The sequence below is a fragment of the Mastigoproctus giganteus genome, chromosome 8 (assembly GCF_048544385.1).
Source record: "Mastigoproctus giganteus isolate SK-2022 chromosome 8, ASM4854438v1, whole genome shotgun sequence".
NCBI classification, from domain to species: domain Eukaryota; kingdom Metazoa; phylum Arthropoda; class Arachnida; order Uropygi; family Thelyphonidae; genus Mastigoproctus; species Mastigoproctus giganteus.
In genome coordinates, this window is record NC_143582.1 from 93555694 (window position 1) to 93569304 (window position 13611).

General features: G+C 35.1%; 1 protein-coding gene across 2 annotated transcripts in view; it reads left to right on the top strand.

Moving 5' to 3' along the window:
• The window catches only part of LOC150081718 (uncharacterized), a 1674628-nt gene that overhangs the window by 1537731 nt on the left and 123286 nt on the right, over nucleotides 1-13611 (top strand). For both annotated transcript variants that reach the window (XM_090378825.1, XM_090378826.1), the window contains one exon: nucleotides 3410-4363. In XM_090378825.1, coding sequence (XP_090234951.1) covers nucleotides 3410-4363 — 954 coding nt within the window. The remainder of the gene's footprint in view (nucleotides 1-3409; nucleotides 4364-13611) is intronic.

The window sequence follows — 13611 nt, forward strand, 5'->3', positions numbered from 1 at the left end:
TTTAGCCAGTGGGTAGTTAGTTGCTGGAACAGACTTCCATCTGTTGTTGTGGAAGTTGATAGCTTAAATAAATTGAAGGCTGAACTGGACAAACATTTGGAGTGACCAGATGGGTGCAATGGGAAGTTTTTTTTTTTTTTTCTCTTGGCTGATGTTGTATAAGCTTGCTTTCTTGCATCATATGCCTCAACTAATACTAATGCTAATAGAAGCATTTTTACTAAAATTATAAACTAAGTTAATAACATTATGAATATAACTTAATTTGGTAGCAAGATATATATTGTATAATAGTATATATAATATGCTTAGAAATATGCATAAACATTGTAAGTAAGAATATTTAAAAACCTAAATACAGTAAACTCTGTAAAATGTCTCACATTTTTCAAAAAAAAAAAATAATAATAATAAAATAAACGTTTTAAAATTCAGAAATATTAAGAAAGTAATCTGGCACTCATATCAATGATCACATTTGCCTCTAAGAATCCATGCAAAAAATATGACATTTCTCTCTTTATAATATCTGGCAGTAATATTTGTCCTTTAAGTATTGCTGACTAATGCAATGGTTTTGATTGTCACAAGAGAACAAACTTGACTTTGCAAAAAATTGCTTGGTATTGCACTACCTATAAACAAGGTCTCATCAAAAGATTAATTAGCCATTTGTGTAATAGATGAGACTGCTGTGACAACTTGGTCTGTCTTCTAATAGTAGGTGGTCTCTAGTGATAACACCCATACAAAACAGTTGTAAAGAAGTTGTTTAATATTAGTTGCCATGTAGTATATGAAGTTTTTAAAAATAATAATAATAAAAAAGAATTTTGTATATAGTTGTAGTATAAAATTTCTGTTTATACTCTGGCATGACCATTGCATCAGAGGAGTTTGCAATTAATCATTTTGACTTTGAATACAATCATTAATTATATTTAGCAGTCATATGAGGTTGAACCACAGTCCACTCAAACATGTATGCTTCCGCAACCTCACAGTTGCTTCAGGTTGTAACCTATTTTAATCACCTTTGCAAAAGCAAAATGCCTTCCCTCGATAGAGTAATCATATTCTTAAATAAATCATACATCAGTACAATATATAATCAATACAAGATCAGTTTGATCACTGCCACCTAGTGGTTTCCCTACCTGAAGATTCTTGATACTTGATAGGTTCTTAATACCTGCTGATAAGTTGTAATATAGCTAACGCTGTCTGTTTTGCCTGATTGTTGAAAGATGGGGGACTGGTCGGTTCTGAAACAAACTGTCATAGCAGCTTCATATTTTAAATAAACAGACTCTTACTTTTGGTAAGGTCATAGTGGGGCAATTTGTTACAAAGACAAGTTTGTGCTGCTGTGAGAATTAAGATCCATGTATTATCTACAGTTTAAATCCTATTGGCTGCAAAAGCAAATGAAAGGACAAGGTCATCCTGTAAACATTAATTTTTCTAAGGCTGTATAGCTTTTGCTATATTATAACTGTGAATTTCTCTCTTTTAGTGCTATCTCTTATTCAGTTAACTTAGGTAACTTAGTGCAAAGTACCTTTGGAAATTGCTATGCGGCTGGTCATACAGTGCTTACATCTTACATGACCTGGTGACTTTGACATCACTTTAGGACAGCTGGCTGCAAAGAAAATTTCAAAATGCTCAACTAGAAAAATGCATTCTTCATTAAATCCATGGTTACTTTCTCTCTCTTTCATAAACTGCAAGTTTATGAATGAGATGTGCACACAAACAATAGATTTGATTCCACACAACCAGGTTATTTTTGCTACCATTTTAACCAGTTATACACCTCATCAGTACATGGCTAAAGCAGAGAAAAGCAACAGGTTGGTTCAAGGTCACTGACAGCTTTCCACTCCATGCTAATTGAGAAAGAGAAGACCCAGTGGATGACCTTGAATACCTATTGATTTCCTCTCTGCTATAGTTATAATGGCAGAAAAAATAAAACTGATTTTTGTTATTATGTGTAAGAAATTAATTGAATTTCTCCACAGTATATTATTAAAAACAAAATGTCATGTAAACTCATGTAAAATCGCATGTCTTATAAAGACTGCTTCATTACAATAAATTATTCCTCAAGAAGAATAGTTAATTTTTTTTCTCATTCCCCTCAATCACGTCTATTGATATTATGGCAAAATTTGCTGTGGCTATGTATTATCATTTGTTCATATTTAACAAACTGATCTGTTCTTTACACTTTAACAACTAGTAGTATCCTTTAGTCAGTATAAACAGTTACAGATGTGAATGAGTTCAGTTGTTAATGTTTAATATTCATTGAAATATGTTTTTCTGAAATTGATGATCACTAGGTACATCTCGCTAAAATCTGGAAAATTTTGAAATCTAACAACTCTTAAAATCCCACAAATCCTAAGGTTTGCTGGATTTTAGAGAGTTTACTGCATATGGATTACTGTATCACTGTGCAACTAAATGATGAGTTACCCTGCAAACCACTGTACAGGAAAGAAAAAAAAAATTCAAATGTACCTAAAGTCCATATTGCACCTATAATATCTAAAAATATTTGAAGTAATAAGGTTTCAAAGCTTTTTTGAAGAAAACTGGATATTAGCTAGGGTTAAATTGGAAGCTCATTCATCAGTTAGGTAAACTCAGGTTATAAACTGTGACGTTAATACCCATTTTTAACTATATAAATATGGTATATATTTTTATTATACTGTATACATTATGCTACTTGCTCTTCTCTTCCGTTATTTCTTTCAGGATACTGGTTATCAGTATTATTCAATATAATGTAAAATACCAGAGTGAAGCCTAAACTCTAATTTTAGCTGTTCAGATTTATTTTTAATATTAGTTGTTATGTAATCACTATGCATGTTTCTTTGATTATGATTTCTTTGATTAAATTTAATGTGTACAAAATTTTACCAGAAAATAATTATATCAACTGTGATTTTACAACGTTATTGAAGCCTCAATATGCTGTAGATAATTTCATTGTTTTGACTGCAAAAGCAAGATTGAATTAGTTTAAGCAGTGGAACTGTTTATTCCTTTTTTCCCCTTTTTCTTTCTTTCTGTGGTTTTTTTTTTTTTTTTTTTTGGAATGCCCTGTACAGACTCATAGTAAGTGAAAAAAAAAATTGTTGCATGGCTTTAAGTGGTGGTGGTGGTGGTGGTGATGGTGTTTATGCATCATGTAGCAGTTGTTTGTTTACATGTGACCAGAGTATGCTTGTTGTCGCTATACATCTGCCTTCTGTGCAGCTAAAATGCATGTATCAATGGAATGCTAAGCACTCTTCATAAAAAAAAAAAAAAAAAAAAAAAAGCGGAACAAATAATTGATTCACTTCTGAAATGTTTTAGACACATGATATTCCCCTCTTGAAACCAGGTATTCTCCAGGACCATGTGGAATCTCAACAGACCTTATTACCTTGCATCTCAGCTGATAAGGAAAAAGGATCCAGTGAAGACAACTCAGATGAAGAGAAACTTAGTTTTGCAGATAAAAGAAATTTTTTTCAGAGGCTTTCACTTACATCTCAGACTTTACCTACAAGTTCAAAGTCATCATCTCAAGATGTTTCGCTGCATGATTTGCCAATGGCTGAAGGTGAAATAGTTAGTGAACAGATAAGTTTTGCTGAAAGATTAAAGGTCTTTGAACCTGATATAGAAAGTGCGAAGAAAAAGATATCATACCAAAAAGAAAACCAAGATGGGTTGGATGAAACCATTTCAAAAGAAGACCTTCCAGAAAGTGAGCGAGCTCTAACAGAACTTGAACAAGCTGAGAAAGTAATGCAAAAGGTAAAAGAAGAACTTGAAGCTGAAGAAAGATGGCTAAGAGAAAAATCCTGTGATATGGAAACAAGGGATAATTTACAATCTACATCAATTCTGGCAGAGGCTGAAAAAGAAGTATCATCACTTTTAGCAGAAGTAGACTGGGAAGAAGAAAAACTTTCAAAGGAAGAAGGTGTCCTAATCTGTATGGAGAAAGCTACAGATGGAGATCATTATAAAGATAATTTTGACGAAGAAAAGATTAAATTGATTGTAGATTCAGAGGCAGAAATTGAAGAAACACTTCATTCTTTATCATCTCATCAGAGTATTCCATCAAAACCAAAAGAAACTAATACTGATATATCTAATTTCTCAGAAAGTTTTCAAGAAGGAACACTTAGTGAAGTTAAAGATTCACCAAAAAAAGCCATGGATGTAATGAAAGAAGATCAAATAGAAATTCAGGATAATGGTCAAAGTTGTCATTTGTCCTCTCCCCAAACTATACAGTTAGAAGATAAGTTACAGCCAAAAGAGTCACAATCTAGTGTGGATGGTGAGGACACTTTTTTTTTTTGTCATTGTTATTGTGTTGTGTCATTTAAACAACAGCACTTAATAAATAAATATATATATATATATATATATATATATATATATATATATATGAAATATATATATATATATATATATATATATATATGAATATAACATATATATAATGTGAAAATAACAGCCATGGTCATTATTTTTAAAAAAATATAATGGGAAAATAAGAATTTATGTTAAAAAATAGCCTTAATTATATCTAAAATTAAAATAGTGCAGCAGTAATTTTAGTATGGTTGGTTGGTTGTTTTAGGATTTTATGGCACATTAAATTTTAGTGTGGTATTCTGTTTATATGATCCATTAATATTTTCTAATTGCATAAAAAGAAATATGGATGTAATTTTTCAAAAAAATTTTACTCAAACAAATGGTAATTATATGATTTAAAAAATAAATAAATTTACACTTGCATAAATGTAAAAGACAGTGATTAATAATTTTATGAGCAAAAAATCAAAACTTTTTTTTAATTTTTTTTTAGTTAAAATTTCTGTTTCTTGTAGAATTTTTGAAGCCAATTTCAAATTTTTTCTCTAAATTGATGCAAAATATATTGTTTTCCAGTAACGTAAATTTATTTTTCTTAAATTATATAAAATGCACTATAGATTATTGGTATTATAACACGTTTAACTTCATATCATGAGCTATGTGTAAATCAAAAGTATGGATACCTTCCAGCATAGGAAGATATCCATACTTTTGATTTTTGATACCCAGATACTTCTGGTATCAAAAACCTGTACAGATTATTATTTTTGATACCATGATACTTTCCAGTGTTAGAAGACTAGAGCATTCAGCAGGAATATTTGAGAATTTGTCCAGAATAATAAAACCATGTTACCATACTCAAATAATACAGAACTTACTCAAAACATATGCTAAAATGATTTATCAAGAAATTTGTGTCCATATACCCAGGTATTTTTGATTATAACTAGAATAAATGGTATAATAATGAAGTTCAGTAAATGAAAACATATAAGTAAAAGTAAAATCCTGTTAAAACAAACTCCTCTGGGGTGTACAAATCATTTCATTGTACTGAGATTTGATTCTAATGGATGTTACTGAAATTTATTGCAAAAGAACTATTATTTTTGATGAAAGTATATATATATATATACGAGGTGTGACAAAGTTTCGAGAATAATTTTGTTTCCGGCAAAATGGCCACACTGTAAACCATTACGTCCTCCCGCTGTGTAGCCTGAACCCCACTGTAAATGCAGACAAAGGGTAAACATTGTCAGTCATTTCAGTTAATTGTACAAGTTGGTTCATGTAAAGACGTGTTTCAGTTCAGTGTTACACAAAAAATGGAATGCCATTTAGAGCAAAGAGTTGTGATAAAATTTTTGGTGAAAAGTGGCAAATAATCAATGGATATTTATGAAAAGTTGACCAGAGTTTATGGAAATTATACCATGTCAAAACCATGCATTTTCAATTGGACAAAAGAGTTCTGAGAAGGACGTGAATCCGTCGAAGATACTGAGTGTTCAGGGCATCCTTCCACAACTTGACACAATGAAAACATTGTTCATGTGCTTGATCATGTTCGAAGCGATAGGCAGTTAACCACAAGAATGATTGCCAAAAAACTAAACATTAACCAGGAAAGTGTTAGATTAATTTTGTCCGAAAATTTGTTGACGAGGAAAGTGTGTGCAAAGCTGGTACCGAAAAACCTCTCTCATGAGCAGAAAGAAATTCGGTTGCAACATTCTCAGGAGATGTTGGAAAGCATTGAAGATGTTCCAGATTTGCTTTCTCACATGATTACAGGGGATGAAAGCTGGGTATTTGCTTATGACCCCGAAACAAAAAGGCAAAGTCAACAATGGAAGGGAGCTTCCTCGCCAAGACCCAAAAAAGTGAGAATGTCAAAGTCAAAAGTGAAAACCATGTTAATTTGTTTTTTGATCGAAAAGGAATCATCCACAAAGAGTTTGTTCCATCTAATGAAAATGTCAATCGATGATTTTACCTAAAAGTTTTGGGAAGGCTTCGCAAGCGAGTCAACCGGGTTTGACTTGAAATTGCTTTGTCGTGGATTTTGCATCATGACAATGCTCCTGCACATTCCACCATTGTAGTGAAAGAGTTTTTAACTTCAAAATTGTTCACAACATTGCAGTATCCTCCATATTCATCTGATTTGTCTCTTTGTGACTTCTTTTTATTTCCTCGACTAAAAGGAGTTATGAAAGGAACGCAGTATCTCAGGTATGCATTTTCAGTCAGTTTCTGAAATTCAGAGTAACATAACACGAGTATTAAAACAAATACCAGAAAGTGAGTACCCAAAATGTTATGATCAATGGATGCTATGTTGTAATGCATGTGTACAGTCTGAAGGGGACTACTTTGAAGGTGATGGTCCCACATCTGTATAATTTTCAAAATAAAATTTTTAAATGAATTATTCTTGAAATTTTGTTGTCACGCCGTGTGTGTGTGTGTGTGTGTGTGTGTGTATATATATATATAAAACTTTTAAGAGATAGAATTGAAGATATAAACCGGATAGGATATGGCAAATATATATATAAACTTAAGTGAGAATAATGATTAAAGAATAAAAAAAAAATATATATATATATATATATATTTTTTTATTCTTTAATCATTATTCTCACTTAAGTTTATATCTCAAGCGTCATGTAGAGGAAAATGCTTTTTGCTGCCTCTGATGTATGCTTTACCCCCCCCCTTTTTATGTAAGATTCAGTTTTCAATTATTTCAAATATATATATATATATATATATATATTTATTTATTTATTTTTTAATCTTCTCTCTCTTTCTCAGGTATAATGGTCTCTCTCGGGTATGGCACACCCGAGAGACACCATTGTAGTAGTATTGGCATATGAGGGAAGGAAAAAAAAGGATTTGAGCATAATCATATGAAAATGCAATGCAGGGTGTGATAATGGATTCTTTAGTGGGATTTTTTAAATTTCAAACTTGCTTTCCTTTAAGTGAATAGCCATATTTACAATATGAAGTATGCATTGTCATTTAAAATTTTCACAGACGTCTTCTTTAGCTATAAACCAATATCTTATACACATAGGTAGACTTTAATAATTCATTCTACTGAATTTCAAAATTTTTATTCAAATGAGACTTGAAAAGCACTGATCAGGGAAATCACCTGGCTCTAGAAATATTTTCATTTTACTGTACTGAAACATTTTATTTTTATAAAGTTATAATTGGTCAGAGTTGGCGGCATCAATTCTGGATAGATTTCCTGACCACAGTGGCCTTTTTAATGAAATATGGTTGAGCAATCAACATTAACTGATATACAGGTTGTTTTGACATATACATTTATAAATTTGTAACAAAATTAGGTATTTGGCATGAAAGTTAATTATTATCTGAGCCAGAAGATAGGATTAACATAATGCCATAAGTAGAACATAAATTAATTCAAACAGCATTAGATAGGTTACTAATAATCAGTATTTTGTACTTCTTTCATTAGTGGCCAACAGAAACCTGCCATCATCACTGAATTCCACCTTCCTTGAAAAAAAATGTTTCGTATTTTTTTATCTCATTCTCAAACTATCTTCCAAAACTCTACCTCCCAAACACTTCCTTGTTCATTTCACAAATATATGTGGTCTCAGTTCTAATCTCAGTGATGTCCATTTCCACTTAGTCTGCCAAACCCCATGTACTTTTTCTGACAGAATCCCAGTTATTGATTGATTGGTTGAATGGTTGATTCAACCATTGCTCCTCTCAGTTGTCTGAATTATTCGCTATATGCTTCCTTTCTCTTCAAAGGTAGTACTTGTCCATATGTCAATTCTGATATTCTCTGTCAGAGACTTAGTAATTTGGAATCTGCTCTTTTCAATCTTCTCTGTCTTAAAATCTCTTTACCACATTCTGTGAAATTAATCTGTTGCCTCCATTATTCTCCCAACTGCACTAATCATTTGGAACTCTTTGACTTCCTCTTTTTGAAACTTGACTTTTTCCAGTTCAACTTTCCTAACAGTGAGGTAATTTTCCTTGGTGATTGTAATGTTCACAACTTCAGCTAGCTTATGTTTTCTAATTGCACAGACCCAGCTAGTTGAGATGCTGAGGCTTTTGCAATCATACGCTTGATCTTTTCCTCACAAACAACCCTTCTAAGTATGGTCAAGGTGAATGGTCCTCATGGCACCTTTGATCAGAATTTGGTAATGGGCTCTTCTCTAGGGGAGCCTTTCTCTCGTGCCCATTCTCAACCTCATGTTTGGCATTAGAAGAATGCAAAATGGGGTGATCTGCGATATTTATTTTCTTCTTTTCCTTGGTCAGATTACTGTTTCAAATCTGCTGATGTCAGTGTTTGCTCAGATTGTGTCAGTGAAATTGTTCTTATAGGGATGAAATCCTTTATTCCACACTCTACTTTAAAATCCTATCCTTTTTCTAAACCTTGGTTTTCCAATAAATGTATTAAGGCTGTTCAAGAGAAGAAAGTTGCATACCATAATTGGCTTCTACCCAAATATCTAGGTTCATTTTCTGCCTACACCAAAGCTCATAGCAATTGTAAAACAGTTTTTAATCAGTCCAAATGGTAGTCGAGCATTCTGGTCTCTTGTCAAAGCTATTGGCCGCAACTTTTGCTCATCTCTGTTCTTACCTATGACAAAACCAGATGGTTTTATTGCTACTTTGGCCAAAGAAAAATCTGACCTGGTAGCATCCTGATTTTCTTCCAACTCATGTATTGATGATCTTGGTAAACTACCTCCCACCATTCTCAGTACACTCCATTCGATGCCTCCTGTTGTCTTCCATCAAAAAGATGTCAGAAGCATTTTGAACAACCTTGATGCTAAGAAAGCTGTATGTCCTGATAGTATTTCTCCACTTGGTCTCAAAAACTGTGCTCCTGAACTTACTACTGTTCTGTGTCACCTTTTTTCACTTTCTTACTCCAAAGGCGTTTTCCCTTCCACTTGGAAATTTGCACATATCCAGCCAGTTCCTAAAAAGGGTGACAAATCATTCCAATCCGATTATCGTCCCATTGCACTTACTTCTACTCTTGATGAAATAATGGAGAAATCAATAAACCACCAACTCAAACTATCTAGAAACCTTCCATCTGATCAATGTTCCCAAGTATGGATTCCATTAGTGTCAATGGAAAAATCGATGAAGAAGTTTGGTGAAACTCAAACAGTTGCTCTTGATATTTCAAAGGCTTTAATTATATTTGGCATAAATGTCTTCAAAATTAGCTTCCATCTTGTGTTGTGCCAACTCTTTTTTGTAATTGGTTATCCAGTTTTCTCTCTGACCACTCACTGCAAGTCATAGTAGATGGCTCTGTCTTTTAACTTCTCCACTAATGCTGTTCCCTAAAATTCAGTTCTTTCTCCCACTCTTTTCCTTTTGTATAATAATGAATTTCTTCCATTGACTGGAAATCCTATCCATATTTTTGCTGATGAGAGCCATTGCATTCAACCTTCCAGTTTGAGAAACCTTGACCTGCACAAACAGTTTCAACGTTTTAAATATCCACTACCAATTTGTTAAATGCTGATCTCCAGGTAATTTTCTAAAAGATAAATAACTTAGTTGATTTCAATGCTTCTAAAACTCAATCCTGTCTTATATCTCACAAAAAAGGATTCTTCTGCTCCTATACTTATTTTTGATGACACTACAATTTCTAGGCAAGATCATATATCTCTATTGGGGATTTTACTGACTTCAAATCTTTCTTGGCATAAGCATATTACAAATATTGCTTCCTCTGCATCTAAAAAACTGGATTTTCTCTCTTTCAGTGTTACCTTTCTTCCCAACAGCTGTTCACTATGTACAAATTGCAAATCCACCCTACCAGGAATATTGTTCCCACATCTGGGGCAGTGCCTCCAAAACCTCTCTCAGGCTTCTAACTTCCATTCGAAGAAGAGCAGTTAGGTTAATTAATGCCTCATCTCTAACAGAGTCTCTCCACTCTCAGTTTCATTGATGTTCTATTTCTGCTGCATGCCTTTTCTGTAGATACTTCCATGGGCACACTGTTCTTCTGAATTGGCTGCTATAATTCCTGCTCTCTCTTCCAAAACAGTCTGAACATGTGCCGCAACCATCAAACATCCTTTTACTGTCTAATTTCAAACTCACAGAACCAACTTTTCCTCTTACTCATTTATTAATCAACTTTGGTTTTCTGGAACAACCTTCCTTCATACATATTTCCTGAACATTACAATCTACAGAAGTTCAAGTCTAATGTGAACGATTTATTCTGTCATATTTTCTGCCTTCAGCCCATGCACAGTACTATTTTCTATAGGTGCTAATACCTCTCGTGTTTGGTGTTTTCATTTAAAAAAAAAATAATAATAATATTTGGTAAAATATTTATATTATTCATTACTGAATATTTCCTAATGTTTTTGTGGAATATTTTGGGGAACTATGTGAATAGGAGTGCAAAAAATATATATATATATATATATACAGGGTGAGTCACTACCAGTGCGACAAACTTGCAGGAGATGTAGGGGGCACAAAGACGAATTGGAATCACATAGCATTGCAGGGTCCGAAATGCCTTCGTCATGCGGGAGGTCGCGTAAACAAAGAAGCAAAGAAAAAGAACAGAAACAGCAACTTGTTAGTGTAACAGAAATCATTTTAATGACAAGTTTTACATTGGCAAAAAGCCATGCTACAGAAGGTGTTCGAAAGTTCGACCAGAAGCAGTCACACAGGCTTCACAGCTCCGCCGCATGGAATCCCTAACGTTCTGGAAGATTCCTGGTGTGTCTCGAATCTCCCCGGCAGCTACAGAGATGCGAGCGAAGAGGTCTTCAACTTAATCAACGGGGGTCTCGTACACCAATTTCTTCATTTGACCCCAACAGAAGAAGTCCAGGCATGATAGGTCCGGCGATCTAGCAGGCCAATGAACCGGACCACCACGACCTATCCAATGCTGTCCAAATGTAACGTTTATGTGTTGGCGGACGTCATTGGTGTAATGTGGGGGAGCCCCATCATGCTGGAACCACATTGAGCGGCACAATGACTGAAGAACATGTGCTTCTTCAATAAGTTCGGGCAGAACTTGTTGTAAAAAGATCAAGTATGCCCTACCGTCCAGACGAGGTTGCAGAAGGTACGGTCCAAAGAGGTGGTCTCCAACAATGCCAGCCCAAACATTGACAGAGAAACGGCATTGAGTTGCACATGTTCGCGTACCATGGGGGTTCTCCAAAGCCCACAAATGGATGTTATGTTGATTGAAGGTTCCCTCTCTTGTGAAACTTGCCTCATCCGTGAACAATACAGACGCAGTAAATGCGCTGTCTGCCGCACTCTGTTGAAGAAACCAAGTAGCAAAAGTCCTCCGGAGTGGATAATCCACAGGCTCCAATGATTGGATGCATTGTAGATGGTATGAACTCATTTGGTTTGTTGACAGTATCCTCCATACAGTGGATTGGGAAATACCCAATCGTTGGCCATTCACTCGAGTACTCGTACTCGGATTGCCTTCTGCAAGACGTAGAACATTCTCGTCGTTCGCTCTCGATTCATGGTACCTCTTGCGAAACAACCAGTCTCACGTAACCGTCTGTGCACACGTGTGAAAATTGTATGATGAGGAGCACGCTTGTGCGGGGAAACGTTCCTGGTACAAGCACAGAGCGGCACGCCCGTTACAGTCCACAGCTGCATACGCGAGGTGCATGTCGGCCAGTTCAACGTTTGAATACTCGTCCATCCTACTGCCTTGGGAACCGGTTCGCAAATGCTGACTTCCAGCGGGATCGCTGTTCACTCGTCTTTGTGCCCCGCTCCTGCAAATTTGTCGCACTGGTAGTAAATCACCCTGTATATATATATATATATTTTTTAATTAAATATTGCATTAGCATTAGCAAAAGCACATGATGCAAGAAAGCAAGCTTATATAGCATCAGTCAATAAAAAAATCCCTTATTTCACCTATCCACTCGCTCCTAATTTTTGTCAAGTTCTGCCTTGAATTTATTTAAGCTATCAACTTCTACAACGACAGATGGAAGTTTGTTCCAGCAATCGACCACCCGCTGGCTAAAGGCAAATTTCCGCACATCTATCCTACAACTGTCTTTCCTCCTCAATTTGAATTTATGCCCTCTCAGGCGATTATTCTGGGCAAGAGGAAGAATCCCATCAGCATTGAGCATGCTCAAACCATTCAAGGCTTTATACACCTCAATCAGATCACCTCTCAGGTGCCTAGTCTCCAGACACTGTAATTTGCAAAACTTAAGCCTTTCTTCGTAAGATCAACCTTTTGTTCCATTCACTAATCTTGTTGCCCTTCTCTGTACTCGTTCCAACAGCTCTACGTCCTTCTTAAAATGAGGCCTCCAGACCTGTATACAGTATTCAAGGTGTGGCCTGACCATTCCCTTATACAAGGAAATAATCACCTCCTTAACGCTGCTATAAAAATTCCTGTATATCATTGACAAGACACCATGAGCTACTCTTGCAGACTGTCTGCACTGCTCAGAAAACTTTATATCTGCCTGCACAATTACCCCCAGGTTCTTTTCATTCTCTACCACTGTCAGTGTAGCACCACAGAGTTGATACATTACTCTGGGGTTTCTGTTCCCCATATGCAGCACTGTACATTTCTCAATGTTAAACTTCATTTCACACCTCTCAGCCCATCTACTCAACCTTTCCAGATCCTTCTGCAGCAGTATACTGTCATTAGTGTCATTAACAACCCTGCCAACCTTCGTATTGTCTGCAAACTTGGACATTAAGCCCAATATAACATCATCAATATCATTTATATATACAGAAAACAACAGTGGACCCAACACTGAACCCTGAGGTACTCCACTAATAGCATTAGTCCACGAAGAGCAGTGTCCATTCATTACCACTGTGTCTTCTCCCACTCAACCATCCCTTTATCCATAGCAGCAATATGCCTCCAATGCCACACTGCTACAATTTGTGCAGCAGCCTTCCATGCGCAACAGTATCAAAGGTCTTTCTAAGATAAAATTTATAGGATATCAAAATTATTCTTTGCATCCGGTTCCTTTGTGACTACATCATAGTATCCAATCAAATTGGTCAGGCAAGACTATCCCTTAACAAGCCCATGCTGTGTCAGAGCTATAACTG